The sequence below is a fragment of the Xenopus tropicalis genome, chromosome 7 (assembly GCF_000004195.4).
Source record: "Xenopus tropicalis strain Nigerian chromosome 7, UCB_Xtro_10.0, whole genome shotgun sequence".
NCBI classification, from domain to species: Eukaryota; Metazoa; Chordata; class Amphibia; order Anura; family Pipidae; genus Xenopus; species Xenopus tropicalis.
Genome location: NC_030683.2, coordinates 72,582,337 through 72,609,960, shown reverse-complemented (window position 1 = coordinate 72,609,960; position 27,624 = coordinate 72,582,337). Strand labels below are relative to the sequence as shown.

At 38.6% G+C, this 27,624-nt stretch overlaps 1 protein-coding gene across 9 annotated transcripts in view; it reads left to right on the top strand.

Annotated features, from left to right (window-relative positions):
• Positions 1-27,624, top strand: part of arhgap32 (Rho GTPase activating protein 32) — a 312,512-nt gene that overhangs the window by 142,471 nt on the left and 142,417 nt on the right. For 4 of the 9 annotated variants that reach the window (XM_031905577.1, XM_018095928.2, XM_004916166.4 and 1 more), the window contains exon 1: positions 21,152-22,640. The exons of 2 other annotated variants lie outside the window; for them this stretch is intronic. In XM_031905577.1, coding sequence (XP_031761437.1) covers positions 22,531-22,640 — 110 coding nt within the window. In that variant the 5' untranslated portion in view covers positions 21,152-22,530. Of the gene's footprint in view, positions 1-21,151; positions 22,641-27,624 lie in introns of those variants that run through there. 3 more of the 9 variants (XM_004916168.4, XM_004916165.4, XM_004916164.4) reach the window with 2 other exon arrangements.

The following is a 27,624-nucleotide window of genomic DNA, read 5'->3' as shown; positions in this document are numbered from 1 at the left end:
GACTGATGGTCTTCAAGTAGTGTGATCTGCTTAGTCTATGTTTTCTTTAGAAACCCAGAAGATGAATAGGAGCTTTAAAGGAAGATTCTAATCACTGGGGGGTGCCAAAATGTAAGTCAGTGCTCTTGTAGGGCAGAGAAAGAGCTGCATGAGAGTAGTGCTGGGCGGTATACCGCCATATACCGAATACCGTTTTTAAAAAAAAAAAAAACTGATATTAATTTTTGAAATACCCCCAAACCGGTGCAGATCGGGGTGCCCCGTGCGTACGTGACGTCAGTACGCAACAGAAGCCGCACTGCTGGCCATACGGCCCAGCACTACTTAGAACCCACCAAGCTGAAAACCCACCCAACCAAGCTGAAAATCCCTCAAAATACCCTCAAATCCACCACCTTCCTTCCTTTTACTTTGCACCATGCACCCTGTACAATGCTCTACAAGAGTGACTGACTACTTGTATTTCACCCCACAGCATCCAATCACTCCACCTTGCCCAGACATAGCCAGTAATACACTAAGGTTTCACATAAACTCCTAACAAGACAGAATTTATCTGCAATGTCTGAATAAAATTGATAGTAAATATATACAAATGACAGGGATATGTGTAAATTCATTTATTTAAATTAAAGAAACCCCCCCACACTGGAGACAAATTCTTATACTGAAAGCTTGCATCTCAGAGTTAATCGCCTCCAAACTTGAATTCACTGTGTTCGTACTCATTCAGCCTTGGGATGTGGATCTTGCTTAGTATAGCACATTTCTAAGAGCGTTCTGTGACAGTTGTTTCAGTTGTGGCCTGCATACCGTGATATGAATTTTTGGTCATACCGCCCAGCACTACATGAGAGTGTGTGCCAGCATGCCGCTTACAATGCGCATGTGCGTGCTGGCATGCGCACACAAACACGTGGGGGGGGGGCAGGATGAGTGAGGTGGACCCACCACTGGTACTCATACACAGAGCACTTCTGACTGAGGTTTGGCTGTACTATGCACTATGGGGGAATTGACAAAAGTGGTGATATTCCGACAAAATAAAAGTGGTATTTTTCCACCTAATTCACAAACATCTATCTCCACTTTTGTGAATTTGTCTTTTAAACAGACAGTTTTCAGATTTTGTCATTTTCCTGACATTTTTTTTATGAATTTGCCTTTAGCTGTTAGTAAATCTGTCGGTGCCACCAAACCCAGTCCCACAGCGACAGGAGCCTTGGGGTACGAATTTTACCAGCAGGATTTTGCATTTCATATGCCATTTGCCATTTCACTTTGGGGCATTTCCTGAGGGGTAATTTTAGTTTGCCCAGGGAAACTATACATCATTTTTTCAGGACAATCTGGGCTTTCTAATGTTTTCTATATTTCTGTGTAATTCCACTTCTGTAACAAGATTTAAGGGTCTGAATACCTTCTTCTCTAGCCCCTACTCATTACTGGTCAGCAGCAATCCAGCCCCCACACCAACATGCCCGGTGAATAGAGGTCCAAGAGGACTAGGGCCCACTGGGTTTTTATCCAGTGCCCTGTTGGGGTCAGTCCAACCCTGTACCCCAATATCCCAGTTTGGGTGCCAGTGTGTATGTGCCACCAAGATGGCTGCTGGGAACAGGTGAGGGCCAATGCTGTCAGGCAGCTCTGTAGTTCTGGACATGCTATGGGGGCACAGATAAGTTGGGGCAAATGTCAGTGAAGTGATTAAAGAGGGGGCACTGCTGCTAAAACTAAAAATTTGCCTGGGAGGCTTTACTTTTCCTTTTAATAAAAATGTTTACAATATATTCACTCAAAATGTTATTATTGCCTCATTGATTAAGCTAAATATAGCATAACAATGCAAATGTGAGGTAAAAACTTTTTATATATAAGATATAAATTAAACTTTTTTTAATCAGTGTTTTCTTGTTTATAAAATGTTAATGAGGCTTTTTGCACCTATTGTTCTAGGGTTAGACTGAAACTTGTCACCTAACAATAGTCTGCTAATCCCCATTAATATGTTAATGATCCCCTTATGGGGCCCCTACCTTATGTGTGAAATGGAGACTGGGGGAAACAAAACAAAACAGCAGAGCTTAGAATTTGTCTGACAGTTACACTGAGCTTTACTCCATTTTGAAAATGTTGGGGAAAAATGTTTGGAAAAAATGTCGTTAAAACGTCGTATAAATGTCGTTTAAACGACAAATTCACAAAAGTGTCTGTAAACTGTCTTTCTTTCACCAAAAACAGAAAAGTGGTGGTTGTGAATCTGGTGAAAGTGTTTTCCACCAGTTTTTCCACCACTTTTACTCCAAAAAAGGGCTACCTCCACTTTTGTGAATTCCCCCCATCGTGTCCTCTACAAGGCTCAATCAGCCTGCATCTGCTGTCACTCACTAATTTGTGCATCTGAATGGCAAGCAAATTAGGCGATGGTTAGAGAGTTGGACAGCCTGCATGCCTTCTCCCCCTGCCCCTCATCAATACAGAGTACAGAGACCTGCAGTGTGTTCAGTACAAAAATACAGAGAAATGTGCCATCCACAAGCCCTAGACCTTCAGCAAAGGGGGTGATAAACAGGGATCTACATAAAAGTAGGTTTTCTCTGGGGCACAAGACAGTAATCTTTATTATAGGAGCATTTCCCTGTAGAACAGTGGAGTATCTACCTCATTATGGATTTATGGTAAGAGTATGGGTGATGCCAGCAGCAGTACCCTTGTAACTTTTAGCAGGTTGTGGCAAATACAGTACAATACAAATTTTGACACAAATATAGCATACACCTAGATGTGTATTAACTCACACATGATTAACACATGATTCTGTTATTTGCAGTGTGCATACCTATTTTTTCTAAAACAGGTTTATAGACAAACAAGAACTCCACACATAAGTACTCGGTAGATTATCATCCCACTCCACACGATTCAGAGACATGCAGCTGTGAGTCATGGTTGTTAAATATCATTATTCCCCACCCTCATTTCCTGTGCATATTGTATGAGCTGGAGAACAGATATTTCTCCCTGATTTGTTGCTTGCATGTTGTTACTGCTATACTGTGAAACTGGAACAAAATAGATTATTTTATTCAATAAATATGCTAGAATCCCTACTTTATTTATTAGTGCTCTTTCCTAATTGGACATATTATACCAGGGCATCACCAGGTGGAAGGTAAGTCACTCCCACCTTGGCAAACTGACATCACACCAACCTGACAACTAACCAGTATACATTCAAACCAAGTTACTAAACTGATAAATGTGGGTCACTGCCAAGAAAATAAAACACTCTTATTTTTTATGCTGGGTTGGGATGTAATGTATTTATATTGAACTGTAAACAGTGACAAAAGGAAAATTAAATTAAAAGTAATGGCTACTAATTGCCCCCTGTGTCTTCTCCCTAAAGGTGGCTTACTTTGTAAGATTTGCTTGTTTGGTGAGGTCACCAAATGAGGGTATCTTCTCCAGATATGTCCACCCGAGGTGGGCAGTATTGGGCTAATTTGATCGCTTGGCCATAGGGCCAATGGATCGAATTAAACCAGTAGGCATAGGCGCTGCCAGACTGAGGACTACATCAACAAGCCAGTTCAATGTGATCAATTTCAGGCCAGATCTTAGTCGGCTAGGCTTGTCAGGGGTGCCCATACACGGGCAGATAAGCTGCCGAATTGGTCTAAAGGACCTGAATTTGCAGATAAAATCTGCCCATGTATGGCCACCTTAAGAACAGACAGGCAAAGGCAATGCCCACTACTTAAAATAAATCATGGCTGAGTGAAGATACAATTTCAGAATAGCCAGGTCGTGTTCTGAAATGTGCGGCCGGCTAGGGTTGACAAAGAAATCATACTTAGATCAGGCCAGCCTACAAAAAAAAATGAGGTTATGAAATAAAATTCACAATGTTTGCAGCAGTAACCCGACACAACCAATCAGATCAATCCAAACAGGGTACCTGTAATGTCAACCTTCGTATTAGTTTTTCTGAATTTGCTGCAAACAAATTACATTACCCCCTAAAGGTGGCCATACATAAGCCTATAAAATCTGCCGACAGACCAAGGTGGTCCATGTACTGTATGTGGCCCTCTAGGAGTGCATATTGGGGAATGAACCACTTGTTTTGGCAATATCACTAAATGAGCGGATTTGTCAATGTATAGCCAGCTTTAAGCTGGCCATACACGCACCGATAATATCGTACAAAACGAGGTTGCGTGTATGGCAAGTCAGCGAGTCGACTGATATCGCAGGAGGCTGCTGATATCGGTCGACTCGCCGATCAGCCAGGTTAAAAGATTTTGATCGGGCGCCATAGAAGGCACCTGAGCAAAATCTGCCGTTGAATCGGCAGAAGGAGGTAGAAATCTACCTCCTTATCTGCCGTTTCAGCCCTGAAGGTTAGTGGCGGATTTAACGATCTTTTGTGGGACCGATGGTTGCACGAAAGATCGCAAATCGCCACGTGTGTGGCCACCTTTAGAGTCTAAAATAGATCAATATCAAACATATTTGATCAGTCAGCTAACACACATGACTGAATAGGTGGGGCCCAGAAAAAGACACACACACGGGGAGATTAGTCGCCCACGTGGGATGGCATTCCCGAAATCGAGAGGCAACCTCGGCAATTGTGGTGCTGCGTATGCCATCCCACCGGCAATTTCCATTCTCGCCAGTGGGATGGCATTTCAGGGAGATTAGTTGCCCGTGACAAGGGAGATTTGTCGTGTGGCGACTAATCTCCCCGTGTGCCACAGCCATTAGAAAGAATCACACATTAGAATCACACATTGATAAATAGGAGAGAAATAATGCACTATGCAATAATTATAATAGTAAAAGGGAAAGAACATAATTATAAGTACAACCTAATCTTATTAATATATATCTATGCTGGTTTAGTAGGCATTTTGTAGCAGCAACTGGAACATAAAGCACACTAATATGGCTGATATTGTAACACAGATTCAATTAGGAATAATGAGATGAAAAAATAAGATGTCAGACTATTTCTATTTTTTCACTCTTTGATTATAAGATTTATGACTCAATGATGTGAGTGAATAAAGGTTAAGTGTTGTTAATGAATGGCATACATCAGTAGAAGAACTGGATATCTGTTTGACTTACCGTATATACTCGAGTATAAGCCGATCCGAATATAAGCCGAGGTACCTAATTTTATCTAAGAAAGCTGGAAAAACTTATTGACTCAAGTATAAGCCTAGGGTGGGAAATGCAGCCGCTACTGCTAAGTTTTAATAATCAAATTATTTAATAAAAGGACACTCAAATGGACTAATTAGTGTAAATCACCGGCGCTTGTTACATGAATACATTCTCTGGCCATCTAACAGCATTAAGCTGCTAATGTAACTCTGACCAGTTGGCACAGGACTTACTCTACTTTATGGAGCCATAGGGGCCATCATCAACTGGACAGATGTAGAACAGGGCTGTGTGTTTGCAACCCTTTATCCTTCCTACAGCCATTACTGAACTACAACCAGCATCCTCTAACAACCTAACACATTCAGGTATGGGACTCTGGCCTGTGCCCACCTGGCAGTGCTGCCAGCTAGCTGATATGTATGGCTGAAAATGGGGGCAGACAGCAGAGGTACCTTTCTAGGGACCAAGCATTTTGGGAAATGAAGAGGTCAGAAATACAGCATACATTTATTGTGCTTTTATTCCAATAAACTTAAAATAACAGGTACTTGTCTCTTACCTGCATAACAAAGTTTGTGTCTGCCATGAGCTCTGACAGGACAGTGCCATAGCGTTTGTACCATTGGGTTTGTTCACAGACCATGGGTGCTGAGGCGCGCGACGTACCATCTGTTCATTCTTCGAGCCGGGGATGGAACAGTGCGCACGTGTGTGTTCAGTCGTTTCAGCTTGGGGCATCGCAGGGGGGCGGGCGGTGCGGGTGACATGCCATGCGCACGGTTCGTTGCCGTGCATCACACGGGGGTCCGGGCCAGCGAATTGCACACGGGGGAGGGGTGGTTGCGGCCGACGTGCCGAGCGTACGTTCTCGGTCCGGGCCGGCGCATCGCACGCGGGGGCAGTTGTACGGCCGATGTGCCATGCATGCATTCTCGGTTCGGCCCGGCGCATCGCAGGGGAGCCGGCCGACTTGCGAGCATTCATTCTCGGTTCGGCTCGACTCGCCTAGTCGCACGGGGGTGTGTGTGCCTGCTCAGTACTGAACGCTCTGACATGTAAGTGCCTATTTGCCTCGAGTATAAGCCGAGGATTCCTTTTTTAGCACATTTTGAGTGCTGGAAAACTCGGCTTATACTCGAGTATATACGGTACTTCTGGAAATCGCACATTGTGTGTGTGTGGCAGCTGGCAGTAGATTTACGTGAATAATTAATTTGATTTTTTTATGTGAAATGTTATGTTTAATGAATTTAGTATTGTGGTATGTTCATTATTATTTGAATTGTTTGATTGGTATTATGAGTTAATGAATGAATACAATTTCTGAGCAATGTCTATGGTTAATACTTTATAAAATGCTGGGGTGTATTATATAGTTTCCACATAAAAAAAAAATGTCAAATAATATAATTAAAAGCATGGACGTAAATATTGAAAAGGTTTTAAAGTAAAAGTTGGATGTAGCAAGTCTGTTTAAATATTATTAGTAAGGTGGGCTACAATTTATTTGTTGATTATAATGTACAGTGTGTGATGGCATTATTTAGTATATATACACGTGGATTTTGAAGTGTTTGTGATGGAGGTTTTTGAGATAGTGAAGTCTGGTAACTGCAGTTTAAACTGGGTGTGAGCTTGCTGTGTTGCAGCAGAACCCCTAGGTTCTTTGGAATATTACCCTCAGAATGCAACATTCAAGTTTGCAGAATGTTTTTGTCTAACCTGCACATTATTTCAGAATGTGGAATTTATAATCCAGTACTTCCTGAATCTGATAATTAAGTCCTAGACCAGAGAGCATGATATATTAATCTAACAACAGAATCTCATGGACAGATTCCATTAAGAAATGCATATTATTGGTATTTCTGTAAAATAGTTAAGGTATGAGTAGTGTCTAAACCTAGTCGGGGCAAGTATCAACTATAATATACCTCTTTTAACAATACTTTAAAGTTTCAGTCTTTTTTCCAACTTACTTTTTATTAGTTTTTACAATACATGTAAACCATAATAATTAAACAGCTTATTTTATAAATATCTCCTGAGAGAAAAGTAAAACATTGTAACAAATATAAGTTTCAAACGGTAGCTCTCAAAAAAAACCTCAGACACATCACACGTAACTAAAGAGTATCAAGACCAGAAATGTTCTTCCATATTTTTTGAGCTTCATGTATAAATCTTCTTTCTGAAATATTTCTTGGAATTGCCATTTCATATTCTATTATACTGCTAGTTTCTCTCATCAGCTCTTCTAGCAATTAAAAGTCTGACTGTATTTGATAATTAAAAAAATATTATTTCCAGAGCTTTGTTAGGAATTTTGTCATAAATGTTTAATAACACCACTTCCAGAGATAAAACAAAATCCTGTGAGATGTAATTCGATATCCGAGAAGTCCAGAAGCATTGGATGGTAGAACAGGACCACCATATGTGTAACATATCTCCTATTTCTTTGTTACATCTCCAACAAGCATTAACAGTTCCTGTATAAATCTGGGACAATTTTAAGGCTGTTAGGTACCAATTATATAAAATTTTGTAAAAGTTCTGGTTATTGCTTGTTGACAATCTTAACAGGAAAGTTTTTATTTAGACATTTTTCCCATTTCTCCATTGCAGGAATTTTTGTCCATTCTTTGGGTCTCTTTAAAAGGTTATAGATCCTTGCCAGACCTTTTTTCCTTCTCCCTTCCAGAAGAATTATTTTCTCAAAATCTTATAGTTACATAGGGTTGAAAAAAGACCATTGTCCATCAAGTTCAACCCATCCGAGTAAACCCAGCACACAACCTATACTAACCAATCTATACACTCACATACATAAACTATATATATACAACCAGTAATACTAACTGTAGATATTAGTATCACAATAGCCTTGGATATTCTGCTTGTTCAAAAACTCATCCAGGCCCCTCTTAAAGGCATTAACAGAGTCTGCCATTACCACATCACTAGGAAGGGCATTCCACAACCTCACTGCCCTCACCGTGAAAAACCACCTACGCTGCTTTAAATGGAAGCTCCGTTCCTCTAATCTATAGGGGTGACCTCTGGTGCGCTGATTGTTTTTATGGGAAAAAAGAACATCCCCCAACTGCCTATAATCCCCTCTAATGTACTTGTACAGAGTAATCATGTCCCCTCGCAAGTGCCTCTTTTCCAGAGAAAACAACCCCAACCTCGACAGTCTAACCAAATCTGATATTGATCTTAACTTGCTTTGGGGAAGAGATTTTAAATATGTACGTATTTGTAAATTTAAGTTTAAGTTGATCCATATTATATAAGTCTTTTAAATTGGGAGAACTTTCTTTACTCCAGCCTTTGAGATCTGTTTTAAGAATGGGTTACAAAATAGAAATTGGTGCCAACAGAGAAGGAAAGGGAAAGTATAATGGATCAATTATGCTTTCTCTCCAAATTTTGACTGCAACTTTCAACGTAGGAGGCAAATTTATGTAATTATTCAACACCTTCACCATCTGACCATAGTTATTCAAGATCATAGTAGTATCCAACGAAAATGGTTTCAGAAGAGTAGTTTCAATTTCTACCCATTTCTTTTGTGACTGTATGGATAATAAGTCTAACATTTGATTTAAAATATTGGCTTTGAAGTATTTATGAAGATCTGGAGCTCCAAGACCTGCTTCATCTTTATTTCTTTGCAGAATAGATTTGGATACTCTAGGAGCTTTCTTATTCCAGATAAATTGGTAAAACACAATTTTGTGTAATTTTTTAAGGTTCTTGTAACCATCAAATACATGTTAACAATTTTATACCCCTATGGTTTTACAAAATAAGAGAGCATAGTTAGTGATGAATATGTTTTTCTTGTAGAAATGCAGAAGAAAAAATGTAGAAATGTAGAAAGAGAACAGATTAGGGCTTATTTACTGTACATTGCAGGTGCAGTGAACAACTTATGTTTTTCCTTGCAGTGAGTTATGTCTAAAACCACTTTCATTGAAGGTACTTGCCTCCAAAAGCACTCTGCCCACTTTCCTATAGTTGTGCTTAGCACAGATCAGTCCTTCCTGCCTTCTGTTGTGAATTGAGTGCTGCTGCTTCTATGGACGATTAGCACCATGTGCTGAGCAAGCAAGCACCAGAACTGATACAAGACAGACTGTGAAAATATTTGGTGCAACTGCCGGACACAGCATAAATCAGATGCAATGCCGTTGCATGCAAAGCAACAACCACATTGTGTATGCAATGCTGTATGAATTCTTAGAAAAACCAGTGCAAAAAAAATATTGTGATTGTGTCCAAAATTGCACTTTGCTCACTGCATCAGGGTACGTGAATGCATCCTGTTATCTCTCAAGTAAGAAGGGAATTCTCCCCAGAGAATAAACTGAAGAGCTAATTTTCTCAGCAATGTTAATGATGTTATAACACAATTGGAGCATACTTTATGTTCTGCATCTGGTTATCCCACACTATTGCCTTTTCATGAGATGGCTGCCTTTTTTGATATGAGAGACAACAAATGTAGATAATTGGTGTGGATGCACATTTAGCTACTGCCTTAAAGGATAAGGGAGTCCAAATTTACTGGGAGGTGCCAATTAGACACCACCCCCTTAAATTTATTAGCAAAGTTTTTTCACCTTTGCCAGAGCTCCTTTTGGAAAAAAAACAAAGAGCCCAGTGTATCCCCTCTAAAAGAAAAATATCTTTTCTTTTTTATATACTGTATATATATATTAATTATAGAACTTGTTATCCAGAATGCTCAGGACCTAAGGTTCTCAGAGTAAGGGCTCTTTCTGTAATTTAGACCTCCATACTTTGTCTTCTAAGAAATAATTTTAACATTAAATAAACCAAAAAGGATTGTTTTGGTTCCAACAAGGATAACATATATCTTAGTTGGGGTCAAGTACAAGGTACTATTTTATTATTACAGAGATTGAAAAATGTAAATTATTTGATTAAAATGGATTCTATGGTAGATGTTCTTCCTGTAATTCAGAGTTTTTGAATAATGGGGTTCCAGATCCCATACCTGTATCCTTATTTATTTGTGCTGATCTGTGGATATAATGAGGTGTTATATGTGGGTATCGCATATTTCTCCCAGTATGAATGTGTGTCAGTCTTTTTTCTTATAATATCATGAACGACTCGTAATATTTTGTAGAGTATTTTCTACATATTAGTTTTAGAGGGCCAGATTTTATTTCAGAACAATTTGCAGAACAATGTGCTTGTGCAATATGCTTAATTACTATCAGGTATTTGACATTTTAGGCATAAAAAATTTTTATGAGTGTTTGTCATATTAAAATTACATATTATTAATTATTGCTACAATTGTATTTTTACTGGATTTTCTGGTTCTGCAAGTCTAGTTGAGGCCTTATCCAAAGTGACTTCAACATTTGTACATGTACAAATATTTAATAGATTTTTACTCTGTTCTGTTATTTTGACCCATAAGTTTTTTCAGCTGTGTAATGATTCACTTAACAAGTCTGGAAAGAATGTGTTGTGCTGTTGATAAATATAAACTTGATCCTGTCTGTTATGGCTTGATCTCAAGAGAGCCTGTTGATCCAAAAGCAATATATTTTTATGTGTGTCTCTGACACACAAGATATATTTTCTTTAAACTCTTGGATAAAAAAAAGATATTGCTCTAGAGATCTTGCAAACCACTGCTCCCAGAATCCTCACTGGTGAAATTAAAAAATGAACACAGGGAGGCCGATTTATCAACATTCTCGTTTTTGTGGTTTTAGAGGTTTTTGAAACCACAAAGTAACTCGTTTTCTCAAAAAGCACATATGCCAAGTGATTTATGAAAACAGCCTTTTTAAAAAAGCACAAACAGCAAAAATGAGAATAATGCTAATTTTTTGTTTTGTCATACAAATGAAAATGTCAAAAAGCCCTGAAACCCTCTAAAAGCACAAAGCAAAGAAAGATTAGCCAGTTGAAAAAGGACAGCTGACATTGACTTCTATTTGACCCTGACAGCTTTTTGATGGCATATTTTTACTTTCGGATTTGTTGCAGTTTGGAGGCATAATAAATGGTGAAAAAAGTATGTTTTTTTCTGCAAACATTTGTATATTTGTGCAAGAAAATACTAGTCATGAAAAAAATAAAATATGAACGTTAGTAAATGCCCCCCAATATCTCATGCTTTAGGGTGAAAATAATCTCTCTAATATTAAGGCCAACATTAAGATGATGTTAAAATTATTACTTTTTAAGCTATTTTGTAAGCTGCACAGCCACTATTATCAGCTATTAAATCTTTGATAACTGTCATCAAACGTGTCTCATGTGGTAAAGGCTCATGACTGTCACTTTAAAGCTTGATTTACATATAAACCCAGTGAACCAGAAAGCCTTGGGACACCTGCCAGTTGCCTAGAAGTTCAAGCCAAACCTATCTGCATCTATTGTGAATCAGATTGCAACTAACAAATGAGCAAATGTAATTCTAAACAACTTTCCAGTAAAGTTAAAGGTATTTGTAAATGTAATTGCCATTGAAAATACTTGCTGTCTGTCCTTCGTTTTTCGTGGTTCCACTGGTTCTGATTATGTGCGCCATTGAAATTGTATTGCATTAGTCAATAGTTAGTAAGAGAAAAAGAGAAAGTCAGGCTTCGGGGTAGTTTTATGGAAATGTGAGATTAGAACTCACTACAGAAAAATTCACACACTTTATAATCATTCTTATGGGATTTTTAAAAGTGTATTTATCAATGGGTGGAAGTTAAAGTTCACCATCTAGTAAATACACTTCTAAAAATTCCATAGGAAAGAATAGAAAGTGGGTGAATTTCCCTGTAGTGAGCTCTAATCTCACATTTTGATATATATGCCCCTATATATGTGACACTTAACATTACCTCATCCGTGGGTCACTGCACCTACAGGGTACAAGCCCTGGGGGCACATTAACTAATCCACGAATGGGAAAAATTCGGATTGGAAATGAACATTTTGCGACTTTTTGCGTATTTTTTGCGATTTTTTCGTCGGCGTTACGACCTTTTCATAAATTGTCACGATTTTTTCGTAGCCGTTACGACTTGCGCGAATTGTCGCGACTTTTTGTAGCCATTGCGATTTGCTCGTATATTGTCACGACTTTTTCGTATTGAGCGCTCAGAAACGGCGGGCAAACCTTTCAGACTCTGCAGCTCCAACCTGGCCCAAAGAAAGTCACGATACTGAAGCTTGAATGAATCCGAAACTTTCGTACACGGCGCGACGGCTACGAAAAAGTCGCGACAATTCGCGCAAGTCGTAATGCTACGAGAAAGTTGCAACAATTTACGAAAAAATCGCAAAATACCGATCATTATGAAAAAACCGCATTCCGACGCTTCGTGGATTAGTAAATGTGCCCCCTAGTTGTTTTTCCGAGAATGTATTGTGTGCAGTGCATACTGGCTCTGGTGCAGTGTTTCCTGTAAAGATTATCATTTATGTAACTATCAAATCAGTCAATTTAGTTTGGAAACACATTCTTTTTTGTTTTGCTCTTGCACACCTTAGTGCTTTTGCACTTATACCCCTGGTTTCTGTAAATTACCCCTCATATGCTAACTAATATGGTTTATTGGTTGGTTCGATTTGTCTTTTTTGACCAATCAGTGCAGTTGCCTTTGCAGATTAAATAAAATCACTCATTAATGGGCTTTACTTAGATTGCTAATCAGTTTTGTCTGAATTATATATGCAAAGTTACAGTGTGGCCTAATCCTTTATTTTTCTTCAACACTCTGCCTTTTACTAGCACCATTTTTCTGTACTGATACTATACAGTGAATTTATTCTTAATCAGTCACATTCATGAATTGCTTTTACTATCTCTCAACTGAATTGTGCTCCTGGTATACACATTTGAAAAAAAAATGATGGAATAGTTTCTTGTCGAGTGTGCCTTATGCATTTTCTTTTAATTCATGTCGACAAGTAAAATGTTTTTGTAGATGTCATGGATCTCCATGGTGATTTCTAAAATTTGTATATGTTAAAGTACAAAATATGAGAAGAGACTAGAAACTTTATTACAATCTAAACATGAAAATAGGAGGCTCACACTTGACCTTTTTATATCCAGACAAGTAGCTATTAGTTACTAACTAGTTGGTGCTATAAGCTTTAAAGGTCAAAACCACAATGCCATTTATTCATGCTCATGCTCAGTGTGCATTAGACAGCTATAGGTTAGTGAGCATTGGCTTAATGCAATCTGTAATCACCAGGTCATGTACCTAGTGGGAATGTTAAGGGTGCTCTAGAGTCAGAGGCCCTTTTTCTTCAGGCTGGTACAACAGACTTAAGCTTATCTCATTCCTAGCTTTCTAACCTTATCCTTTGTATGGTTTAATTCATCCATTTTGATGCAAATTATATTGCTCCTTGTTATACTTGAACATGGATTTCTCTTACTGTGAGTTATAAATATTTAAATACTGTATATGTACTTGGTTCTCTTGCGACATTCTTTATGTCACATTTCACGTGACATACTATCTGTAGGCAGAGGACAGTGGATGGTAGGCCAGGTATGACTGCAGCCTTAGGGCTGTGGTAGACAGGGAGATTAGTTGCCACACGACAAATCTCCCTTGTTGCGGGCGACTAATCTCCCCGAAATGTCATCGCACCGGTGAGAATGTAAATCGATGGCATACGCGGCACCGCAATCGCCGAAGTTGCCTCTCAAGGCAACTTCTGCGATTTCAGGAAATCGCCACTCTGCATATGCCATCCCACCGGCGATTTGCATTCTCACCGGTGGGATGGCATTTTGGGGGAGATTATTCGCCCGCAGCAAGGGAGATTTGTCGTGGGTGACTAATCTCCCCATCTACCACGGCCCTTGGTATTCACATTGATAACCCTTGTTCAGGATAAACATCTCCAGCATGACCCTTTTCATATGTGGTAAATCTCTTATCTCTGTTAGAGACTCAGCTGCCTGTTCTGTGGTTACTTATCAAATGTAAACTAAAATGTTCATTATTTAACTAGTAAATGTAAGCCAGAGAAATGTTAACAAAGAATTGAAGCTATATTAAAAGTGTTAACCCTTCTGGAGATGGATACCCACAGCATATCAACACCTTTTTATCCTTCTGGTCCCTAAATTTATATATGTCACTTTGACCATTAGTGAATTTTATTGACCAAATAACATTTAGTAAAAGATGTTGTAATGCTGCTAGGCTTAAAATGTCTGAATAGACAAATACAAACTTTCCTAACTTTGATTTTGAAAGGCAAATGGAATGGAAATGCCTTACAGAAAACCAGAATGTTTACATGGATTTGACATTTTGTAGTGTTTCATAGGGAAAAATATAAAATATATAAGGATCTTATTAGTCACTGATGAGTTCCAGACTTATATAAGGCACAAGTCCCATAGCCATGTGCTTTTATACAGGAAATGGAAGTCTTAGGTGACTTCTATTACACCGTATCCTTATATTTTACAAGGAGGGCTACATTATATACTATAATACACAAGTTTTCAGAGTCTTGTGACACAAATTGTATCACTAAGCACCAATCATAGCTGATGGCATTACTTAGAACCCTTTATATAGTAAGAAAATGTACCCTCTATTGTAAAATCTAAGAATCTTATAAGTCACTGAGGAGTTCCATGAACATAAAAAGACACTGGATGTCTGCAGAAAATTTTCCGGGGGGGGGGGGCAAAGTCATGAAGTAAAAATAACCTGCTTTTCTAGACTAGGCCTGTATACAATAACTAGGTGCCAAGCTTGTAGGAAATGAATATATTGGCAAAGCCCACAGAGTTGCTTACAACTTACAAAATTGTATAACTAGGGGGGCTGTGTAAGTAACCATGTGCAGCATTGTAAAAAACATTTGCCCATGTTGCACTTTGTGAAGGCACCCCTAAATACCAAGAAAATGGATAATACGAATATTAACCAGTATAATCACTAAATAAAATATATAACGGGTATTTTCATATACCAGTATAATTACACGAAAAATGGACAGCCTGCATTAAGATGCACCAGCATAATTACTACAGATAATGGATAATCTGCATATTAACCCTAGACAAGCCAGTATAATCACTAAATAAATACAAGTATATATAATAACTAAAAGATAACAAGCATTTTAACCCCAGATGTGCCAGTATAATTACTATGGAAAATGGTTAATATGTATATTAACCTCAGATGTGCCAGTATAATTACTACACTACTATACAGTCATGCCAATATAATCACTATAGAAGGATCACTAAAAATGGCCACTGAGTACTTCACTGATGAATAACAGGTAATTCTAGACTGATATTTACTGTGGCAAGACAACATTTTTAAACTGGTACCTGCTTGCCATAAGTAATATTGCCCTAATGCATTTTGGGTCCCTGTGATGTACTCACTCTGGGGCCGGGCCCTTCCTATAGTGCTCTGCAGAATAGAGTACAGACAGTAGAGCTGTAGTGCCTGCATCTTCTTTCTCCTTACACAGTTTTTTAGACTACTTGTTTACTCTTGAATTTTAAGTTCTGGTTGGACAGGCTGGAGGGTGAAGATTGAACTTCCCCTCCACCCTATTTCAATTCCTGCATGGCTGTACCTGTACTAAAAAATTCCATTTCTTGCGATGACCTTTGATTCCTGCAGAAGTTGACAGCAGAGCAGGGGGTGTAATTTAAAGCAAAATACAGTACAGGGCTACAAGCTTTTCCTCTGTAGTATATGCTCATGCAAAATGTGTACATATGTCTAGATTATTAATACATTTACACTGATTACCACTGCCACTTAACTTCAAATGTATTCTTCTGTTCAGCTGAAATGCTACCTGCATTTACCCATGTCAGTTTAACAAAACCCCTGTTTAATGTGCCAGATGCTAAGGCCTCCCTGCCTTTGCTTTATAATTGGTAATTGTACATTGTGCATGCCTATTAAACAGATCACATTTAATCAAAGAGCAGCCTTGCTTTATTAAAGATGGTCAGATTTTTGTCTTCCCTGGCAACAGCTGAATCCACTTCTGTCTGTGGCTATTCTTTCACAATTGTATTTTTTATTTACTGTACAAATATCTGCACTTTCTCTGTCCATTCTCTCTTAACATATGCCAGTGGAGTACCATAATCTGCTTATATTTCCTGTGTAAAAGGTTTCCTTGTTTAAGTACACAAAATGCTTTGAAGCATGACAAACTATTTTTAGCATTGATGATATTATGCTCTCTAAAGGAAGGAGCAAAGAGACATGCATGCAAATCTGGCTTTGCAATGTCATCATGTACTGTTACCATGTGAGCTCAGGTTGGGAAAATGCTGATGTGTAGAAAATATTGTCACTGTCAACATCTGTGATGTTTTTATATTCCTTTACAAACATGAAAGCATTAAAGGGGACCTGTCACCCTAAGAAATAACTCCAAATTATTTTCTATATTGTTAGTTGAGCAAATTAAACTTTACTTACTCTATATAAATAATATAAATCTTGTTTCATTCCGTCGTGGAATTACTCAATCAAAGCAAGCAGGCAGCTGCCATTTTGTGGACACTGTTATTAAGGCAAGCTTTGTATCATGCCAAAATCTTGTTTATGTGCCAGAATGGGGGACCTGATGCCCATGCACTGGCTACGCAGTTAGATGAGGAGGAGGGAGGGGAAAAGTGAGATGTGCAGTGACATCTAGGAAGTACTGAATGGAAAGATAAAGTTATTGTCTGCCCCGCCTCTATGCCTAAGGCATAGAGGCGGGGCAAGCAATATATGATTGACAGCTGGGATTCTTAAATGCCTTTATAATGGGTTTGGATGTGTTAATATAAAAATGAATTTGGGTTTCATGTTTAATTTGAAAAGGACTTTTATTATACATTTTTTTATGTCTGGGTGACAGGTCCACTTTAAATAGATAATACTAGCGATGAGCAAATTTTTTCGCCAGGCATGGATTTGCAGCGTATTTCCGCATTTCGTCATTGGCAAATTGTTTTGTGAAATATCCATGAAAATCCGCAGCGGAAAAATTTGTCGCACAAAAATTTTTTTGTGTGTGTCAAATTGGGCGCGGCCACGTCAAAAAAGGGCACGGTCATGTCAAAAAAGTGCGGGCGACAAAAAAAATAGAGGCAGGCGACAAAAAATAGATGCAAGATTCGCTCATTACTAGATAATACTATTAAATTGAATAGATCTTCATCCCTCCTCATGATGGGGTGTTAAAGTACAATTGCCATGTTTTTTTTTTCCACAATGCAGTGTTTTCCCCAAAATGAAAGTGTCATTGCAGCTGCAAAAAACACATTTGAGAAAATCATTTAATAAATCTTAGCCTGTTATTTAATTGGTCTATGCTGCATACAGTATTTAAAGTGACACTAATATTTGTTCTGATCAGCACATTCATATTACCAAAAAAGTATTACAGAGAACAAGTAGGGCATTAACTAAGGGTTGATTTTTTCAGTTTGGTTCTTCTGACAACAAAACTTGAGGGAAAAAATGCGATTTTGTCACAGTTTATTATGTGACAAAACTGCAACAAATCCGAATGAAAAAATACACACTGTCGAGATCACGTAGGAGTCGATGGCAAATATCCCTTTTACAACTGGAAGATCTTTCTTTGCTTCTAAGTTTTAAAGGCTTTTGCTTTTTTTTTTACACTGGTACATGTATAGGACCTGTTATCCAGAATGCTCGGGACCTGGGGTTTTCCGGATATTTCCGGGATCTTTCTGTAATTTGGATCTCCATAACTTAAGTCTGCTAAAAATCATTTAAATATTGAATAAACCCAATAGGATTGTTTTGCCTACAATAAGGATTAATTATATCTTAGTTGGGCTCAAGTACAAGGTACTGTTTTATTATTACAAAGAAAAAGGAAATCATTAATAAAAATTAGAATTATTTGCTTAAATTGGAGTCTATAATGGAGTCTTTCCGTAATTCTGGATAACAGGTTTCCGGATAAGGGATCCCACACCTGTATGACAATACTAAAAACTTTTTTTAACTTGTGCTTTTTCAACTTGGATATTTTAATAAATGACATTTGTGGAGATTAGTTTAGCCATAGATTCAAAAACAATATAACCATGAATGTCTGGGTATGGACAGAGGGAGAGAACTGAAAAATCAGTTCAAAATGAGCAAATGACTTTATTATTGCACTCATCGTGACCTGCCACCCTAAAAAATCATTTAAAATTCTTTTCTATCACTATAGCTGAGCAAAATAAACTTTATTTACATTATATGTACTATTTACATTTTATTTACAATCACAGCAAGTGGCATTTTGTGGGCACTGTTATAAAGGCAAGTTTTGTTTCACCCCAAAGTCTTGTGTATGCACTGGAAAGGGGAACTTGATGCCCACACACAGGCTACACAATTATACAATATAAGGAGGGATGGGGAATTTAGATATGATCCATTTGGCCAAATCTGCTAAGAAGGATTCATTATTTGACAAAATCCTAAAATAACAGATTTGGTGAATCCCAAATTTGATTCCCACTTGACACATTAAAATTTATTAAAGATTAAAATTTATTAAAGATGCTGTTGTTTGTAAAAACTAAATAGTCTTTTGGAAGCTATAGTATCACATTTTCCTGCCCATTTTTAGTTGCAATGTATGGTTTTATTTGCTTACTGGTGATAAACAGTGGATTGAAAAAAAGTCCATCAAATCTAAACCTTCCAAATGAATCCCAGTTCATTTATTTATAGATACATATATAGACATATTTATGCCCATTAAGTCATCTAGGCCACTCTTAAAGGCATTAATCTGCCATTACAATGTTACCCTGCAAGGAATTCCATAACATCAATGAACAGCCAAATGAACTGCCACCAGTCTCTCTTTTGGTGGGCAGAGATGTATCTCTGCCCCCTATGAATACAGTGCTGCATCTAATCTTTCACCAATTTAGTTGCAGAAGTAACAGGATGTTGCCTGCACTCCAGTTTTGGAATACCCTGATCTACAGGTGCTTCTGTGAGGAAATGCTCGTTTTGAAAAGATTTTCAAATCATAATGTTGATAAATGGGTGAAATATACATGTGTGTTTTTTAATTGGAATATGTGATAGTCAGAAAATGAGTACTGTACTGTGAAAGGAATTCTCTAGCTTTTCATAAAGTCTGTATCAAAGACATATAATATACATTAAATTGTAAATAGTCAAATGAGATCATTCACAGTTAGAATAGTAAGGCACCAAACATTTTCTCTCTACAATGACTAGTTAAACAGTTCTTGAACATCTCTTGCCTTGCATCATAAATAAATAAAAAGAAGGAAACCCAGGAAGCTATTCTAAGCAGCTCACTATTTCTCCAGCACTTAGTATATGTTACAACACATAATAAAGGACATTTCAAATGTATTTTCTATCAACTGAATATGATCAGAAATTAATTTTTGTATTATTTTGTCAGTCCCTGATTATAATGGATTGTATAAGAAATGGCAATTCTATATTTCAGAGTTTGGGTTTGGCTGGATGATAATTCCAATACCTGTATAATAATTGTTTTGTTTTTCTAAGAATTAACAAGAAAGATTTTCTTCTGTGCACAGAACAATGCAATCTCAAGTATCTGTCGAAAAGCATTATAAATAACCCATGCAAAATTTGTGTTTCAAGAATGTGGCGCTTTAACTGAACAATATGGGAAACCTGTTCTATTAACTTGAAAATGTCATTGCTGCAGGGGAAAATAGGTTAAATAGTATTATAGACTAAATATAGGGATAATAGTTCCCAAGACATATAACAACAATTTATGTTTATGAATATACACCCACACACTGATATAAGTAATGCAAGCTGTGCTATTTTAAAAATTGTATTGTTTTTTTTATAACTTGCTTATATTATTTCTTGATACCTAAATTTAATTTTTAGTTGTACTTTACTAATCTCTGTATATATATTCCTGCATTTACAGCAGATGCAATTTTCTTCCAGGCAGTGTAGATATTTTCCTAAAATATAGTTAATAGCTAGTGTCTGCCATATTCAGTATGTAAAACACGTTCTGCACATTGTCTCCATGCTTTATTACCACCTTACACTGACAGAAATAAATGTACATTTCACTGAGCTGGTAAGTTTAATGCAAGTAAACCTCAGAATTGTGTTATGTCTCATTCCATGGAACCACTCACCCAAAAATGAAGTAACACTGCCGTGCCAGTATGCTTCTGCTCTGCCGCAAATTTGTGCCTAAGGCTTATCAGCACAAACCTTGGCCTGGTTTTAGAACATTATGCTGTAAACCAGTAAGGCAACAAATTAAGAGAAGTTCTGTATATTAAAGGCAGTGGCACATGGAGAGATTAGTCACCCCACGACTTCGCTGTCGCGGGCAACTAATCTTCCCACAATGCCATCCCACCGGCTAGAATGTAAATTGCCGGTGGGATGGCATATGCGCTGCTGCGATGTCCCGCAGTCGCTGGAAGTTGTCTTGAGAAAACTTCGGGGGACATCACAGATAGGTAGGTAGATAGATCTATTTGCCACAAACCTCTGCTTGTTTACAAAGACTTTTTCCTGTGTTTGCGTGCCATTCCCTGCATATATTGACAAAATAAGCAGACTCTGGTCTTTACTCATCTATGGATATAAAATGCATGCCTTCTGAGTAAAATACAGTAAGCAATTTTCTACCTTTATCTGTACATAACATTTGGTGCCATTCTAGACCCAGTTTAGATTATTTAACAGGCACTATACATTATACAAACAAATGTGCTAGTGCAAACCTGCTATTATGGGTTTTGCAAGTGGAAATAGGGGTCTTACAGCAGATTTTATTGTCACCTTTGGAGTGGATCAAATTTGAGGAAGGTTTTTATGAGCAAGCAAATTGTTAGGGTACATTCACAAATTAGGGGAAATTTTTTTTTTTTTTTTAAAGATGACATTTGCTACTATGCAAAAGAGGAACAACACGGAACACAATAAAACTTAGAATCAATAACTTGTTATTCCATTCACTGCTGATCCTTATATTCTGGTTACAAATATTGGGTGTTAAATTGCACAAGTATGGTCTACAAGGTAGAAAATAAAAACAAAGACCTGATTGGTTGCTAGTGGCAACTGCACACCTGAAATTTAGTATTTAAGTTTGTAAATCAGCCCAAAACCTGCTTCTTAGACAGCCATGTGTATTAGAATAAAACTTTGTGACAGGAATAGCACTCCCACCACACACAGGGCAGAGTTTGTCCTCAAACCTTGCATTTTCAGGCTGAAAAGTGACAGGCAGAAACACTAATCAAATAAAATTTTTGATTTTCTGCTTAATACTCCAGTGTATATATGTACACCTGTTTTATGAATTCTGTCGCCAGTGTAATTATTATTCTTCATTTATATAGCAGTAAAATGTTACTCATGGCTGTACAGCAGGTTAGACAAATCATGATCCACAAAGAAAGCCACAGAGAAATGCAAGATCTGAGTTATATGAAAGGGGTTAATTTAAAAGCTGTAAAACATCTGCCTGCCCAGACTTGTGCTGCTGATACACTCCTTGACTCATAGCCAGGACATTCTCCAAACTTGGTTAGAAATCCATCTTTATAACAGCTATGTGGAACACTATTAGTGTAGGGCACAAAGGCAGTATTCCAATTTTGCATCTTTCACCCCAAATCGTTTGCGCGGGAAATGCGTTATTTCTCTGCCCCCCAATCTATTGACAAGTTCCCAATAGGAACTGCAGTGAGACTGCTCTAAAGCGGAGATTCCCAGCGCTCCTGCAGCGTCATCCCCCTGCCTTCATGCCCATCATCAACCTGCACTGAGCAATCTGGGAGAATCCAGCGCCTTTGTGCGGGAGAATAGTGTGTGCGTGAGCAATAGCTCAATGAATCCTTTGAAGCTCACACAAGTTGAAATAAGAGAACAATATGCCCCGAGAAGCCAAGCCTTCCCCTCCTCCCTCCCTCTGACAGTGTCTTGTGGCTCTTCCCCTCCCTCTGCCTGCAAAGGAACAGCTGAAGGGCTTGTGGCCACCTCAGAAAGGAAACTCTGCAGTGTTAGAGCAGCCAGTCCAGCCATCTCCCAGCCTCGCCGATCCGTAATGGCCCCCGTGTTTGGCCAGTAACCAGGTACATAGGTGGGCAGGAATCATGGCTCCACATGGATAGTATATTCCACTTTGGCTCTTGGATGTATCTCTCTGCTTTTCAGCACAGCCTTGTACCTTCCCCTCTCTCCATTCAGTCTCCGTTCCCTGTCTTTACTGCGTTCTCTCTATCACAAGCGGCTCCTGCAGTGATCTTGCAGCATGGAGGGAGGGACCGACGCCGCTGCCTTCGCTGCTTTTCCCAGTATCCACGCAGTTCCTTCGACTTCTGGCAGGATGGCAACGGGGGGCAAGCTGGATGAATTAGAAAGGTCAGTAGTGACTGGGCACCTTGCCCTCTCCCCTATATCTGCGCTGCTAATAGCTGCTGTCTCTGCAGGCTTCCATTCAGCTTACTGACCCTGATCCCGCTTGTGCTTACTAGTGCAAAGGTGCAGGATCAATCACATTGCAGGCTGTGGCGTGTCCCTGCTGGGAGATGGTCTTTGGGAATTTGGTGACTGCGTGCTATTTTATTTGGTTCCGTGTAGGACGGGTGTAAGGCACAGAGTGCTAACGCTGAATGGTGGCTCCTTCGTGTTTACACAACACCTTTTTCACGAGCTGCGTGTTTATTATGTGTGGGAAGCTCGCACCTACAATATAACGCGTCACTTGGGCGAGAAGTCAAGGAGGTCACCGTACGCCTGGCTCAGTTATCGCCTCCCCCACCATTAACAGCAACATGGCTTACCCCGCATATCTTCCCCTATGTCTCAAGTGTTATTATGTATGAGGGTGCTTAACTGTTTGGGATGTATGGAGAGGATGTTTCTGAACTCATCCTGCCTTGGCCAGAAATGGGCAGTGGTGGGGGATTTTGCGTGAGTGCCGTACAGTGACCCCTAATTCTTTGCTTTGGGGTGATCTTACACCACTGCCTATAGTAAAAGGTGGAAGGTTTCTGAAGTAGATTTTGGTACATTGTAATATCTGGTAGCAGCTTTTCTCCTTTGTCCCAACAGTCTAGGCAGATGTCAAGGCAACAGTACATTACGTGTTGGGATTTGCAGTGGGCAGATGGTGTCTAGTGATATGTTGTGCAGCAGGGAGGCTTCATTGCCGCCTTGCTACCATTGTGTTTGGCCTAAGTATTTTTGGAAGATTTTTTTCTTTCTCCTTGTTGTAGGTGCATCAATTTATTTCTGATTGTATTAACTGCTTAATCTGCCCATATGTGCTATAAACTGTGGCAGCCACCTAATGAAGCAAATCATTTAGCACCCACGAATGGATTAGGAGGTATCCCTATTGCTTGCCTTTATGTTACAAATATAGATTGGAATGATTCAGTTGAAATGAAGTCGCTATTCATCAGGTGCTAGGTATGTTGTGACAAATGGGGGTTGATTTCTGAATTTGTTTCAAAATTAGTCTATTTTTGCTTGCTTGTCTAAATACATTCCCCTTTCATTAAATAAGTTTGCATACAGACTTTTCATGCTGTGAGTTGTCCATTTGATAATTAACATTACAAAAGGGTGCAAGTTCCAATAAATCTTGCTCGCCTTAATTTAAAGGTGATTTAAATCCAGCCTGTGAGTAGTACTGCAGCACATTCCTTTGGAGTGGGACGTATTCACGCCATGCATTCTAGTCAGTATGCATCTTAACCAATAATCATGTCACCATTCATCTCTACACTGACGTTCCAATTCCAAACACTGAATTGTGTTGCATTAAGGTGTTAATTATAACAGTGTAATGCAACTTGAACTGATAGATGAAAGTTGCGGTAAGCTAGAGCTAGTCAGACAGTCCAAGTCAGATGACATTGTCAACATTCACGTATAGCTGCAGAGTAGTTCAAGGGGTTCAAGTACAGGTATGGGACCTGTTATCCAGAATATTTGGGACCTGGGTTTTTCCAGATATGGTTTCTTTCTGTAATTTGGTCTACTGTAATTAAAGTCTACTAAAAAATTATTTAAACCCAATAAGATTGTTTTGCCTCCAAAACAGATTTGGAGTGTTCTGGATATTATTATTATTATTATTAACATTTGTTTATAAAGCACCAACATATTCCGCAGTGCTGTACAATAAGAAAATGTACTTAGTTGGGGGATTTATGTTATATTTGTATGTTTGTACATGCTAATTTAGTAATTTTAGATGAATAGCTTTGTCAGATTAACAGTCATAAATAGTATATTTTAGCTTTCTTGCATGCGCTTAGAAAAGCTATCTGCATATGATTTACAGACACAGTAGACTGCTAAGGCATATTTGTTGCTGCATGTATTGTTTTATGGTGGATAACCAGATTCAGTTTGGTCTTGCTAGTGTTACTTGCATCACTTAAAGGGAAAGTATACCCATTTTTTTTAACATTAGTTCAATGAAAAGTTGAAGGTAAAGTCACATTCTATGTTTGGTTCTTCCATACACAATCAAAACTAATCAGCAGTGCATTGAAAAGCCTTCTGTGTAAACAAATCCCTTTCTTCCCACAGCTGTAGCCAATGTTAGAGATAAAGATCATCTTATTTATATCAAGTGTTTGAAAGTAGACTGCTTAATCAAATATTGATTATGCTTATAAGCGCAGTAACAGAATGTAACTGTACTTTCTGTTTCAGATTTTGTGTAACTTAGTGTAAGAATAACCGCAACAGGCAAGACTTTTGTTGAGCAAACCTTAAAAGCCATACTCAGGCAATCCTCAGATTGATGTTAGATCTGCATAATACTCATTTAGTATGTGGTGTGCAGGGGGAAGTCAAGAGGGCACATAACTTTGAAAAGAATAAAGGTGCTATGGTTTATGTAGGCATAGTGAAACATTCCAGTTAAAACTTGGAACCTGTCACTATCCCTTTTAAAAATAAGTAGGCTAGAATTGTACAGCATTATGTTTTGGCTTTACCAGCCAAAAACCACAGCCTTTTAGCAGTAAATGTATTAGCTTTAGAAGATACCCACAGTAGATCATTATCTTTTGTTCTGCTGATTCACAGGACATATTTTGGACTGCTGTTAGTTGCTTAACCTTAGTATATACAGTCATGTGAAAAAGTAAAATGTAGTAGCTAGTGTATAGCAGACAACTCCCCAAGGCCGAGTCGGCTGTGGGGTCTGCTGTATGGTTTTAGCTCTGCTGGCGCCTCAAGCAAGCAAGAAGAGGGGAAACTAAGTGGAACCTTGGCTTTTAATACACGGTATTATCCCCTACAGCAGGATAACCTTTAGGAGATGTCTCTTATACCAGTCTCTGACATTGATTGTGAGAATTTTTTTTTTTGGCTATTTGATGTTTGAGAGGTATTTTGAGTGCACAGTCCATTTCAAAATCCTCCCCAAAGCATTACAAAGGCATTTAAATCCAGCTTTGCCTTGGTTATTCCAAAACCAGCCATTTACTTCTGGATTTATTGGAATGTTGCAAGGTCCACATTTGGGCTTTTGAGCTTCAGTCTTTTGGCAGATGCTCTCACTTTATCCTCAAGCACCCTTTGGTATAATTAATAATGTATAGTAAATTTTATAATGATTAGCTTCGCAGGCCCTGAAGCAGCCCCAAATATGACATTTCCATCACTACGCATTAAAGCTGGTATTGGGTTCTTCTGGTGAAATGCTTTGGTTTTCACCAAACCCATATTTTGGTACTTGGTAAAAGTAATGATCTTAGCCACTTCTGTTGAACACACTGTTGCAAAAGTCGTAGTTCTCACCTATGTGATCATGGGCAAACTTTGGTCTTTCTTTCAGCAAAGATTTTCTCCCGGCACAATTCCCATGTAGATCTCATTTGTGTAGACTCATGCACATTGATATCAGTAGTTGCAAGAACTACCTACCTGTGGGTCTGTTTGAGAAATTCTAGGGTTTTACATACATGTCAGCATTTTGGTTTCTGCTTTTGGTCTGAGCATGCTGCGATGGCCTGGCCTTGACAATTTTGAACTTTGGGATGGTGGAATGACATGCAATTGTTTGGCAATCTTTTTAAGGTCACATGAAAGAATTATATATCCACAGGACACAGTTTAAGGGCTAGCTCAAACATGGAAATTAGTGTTAAAATTCAGGTGCCTGTCTGGAAAAAGCAATACGGGTTCCCCCACACAAAAACTGCTCACCGCTCAAATCCTCTGGTCTAGGCGCAACCTGCCCCAGCCAGGGAGAACCCACTTCCAAACAAGAAAGCGTTATGCTTACCAAACGGTCCTGTTGACCCAGGTGTTCCTGCCCCGAGTCCCTGTGTCCGACAGGAGACACAGCTTGAGGTGTTACGTGTTTCGTGACAGCGTCCTTCCTCAGAGACTGCATTTTTAATATAAATCTATATTAATCCCAGTTACACTAAGTAAATTCAGTTTATAAAGTGAGTTGTACATTATTGGTTCTGAACTATAATCTCTAACCATATCTAATCCATCTGATTGCACCATACACCTGTGACATATCCTCTCATGATCAATATTTTGCGATTTATATGTTTACTCCTAAATTTTGTCTTTTCGGATAGAAGTTTCCAGAGGTCATGACACAAGTTGCATTTACTGAGCACAATATATAAGGGTATACTGGATATGCATGTATTGTATAGTGAATAATGTACTCATTGTTGTAAATTTTAAAGATATTTTGTTCATCACAGAGGAGTTTCATGATCATATAAAAGCACGAGGTTAGAGGCCTGAGTGCTTTTATACGGGTCATGGAATTCTGAGGCAACTTCTGATATCCTCATATTTCACAACAGGGTGTACATTGTTTATTATAATACACAAGTTTCAGTGAGACATGTGACAAATTATTTCACTAAACACTGATTATGACAACATCACTAAGCAATAATATAGTAAATAATGTACCCCTGTTGTAAATTATAAGGATATTACAAGTCACCAAGGAGTTCCAGGACCACAAGGCTGAAGGCTGAGTGTTTTTACACAGGTCATAGAATTCTGAGGTGACTTCTGATATCCTCATATTTTACAACAGGAGGTATATTATTTATTATGAGACACAAGTTTTAATGAGTCATGGGATAAATTATATCACCAAGCACCATTTTAAAGGACAAGGAAAGGCAAAGTCACTTGGGGGTGCCAAAATGTTAGGCACCCCCCAAGTGACTTAAATCGGCTACCTTTTACTCCGGGCTGGTGCCCCTGTTCGGAGAGAACAGGACCAGCCCGAGGTAGCTGCAGCGCTTCCTCCTTCCTGCTTCAGTGCGTGCGCATGCAGAGTAGAGTGAAAAAGCCGAACTTTAACAGAGAAGTCGGCTTTTCACTCTACTGCGCA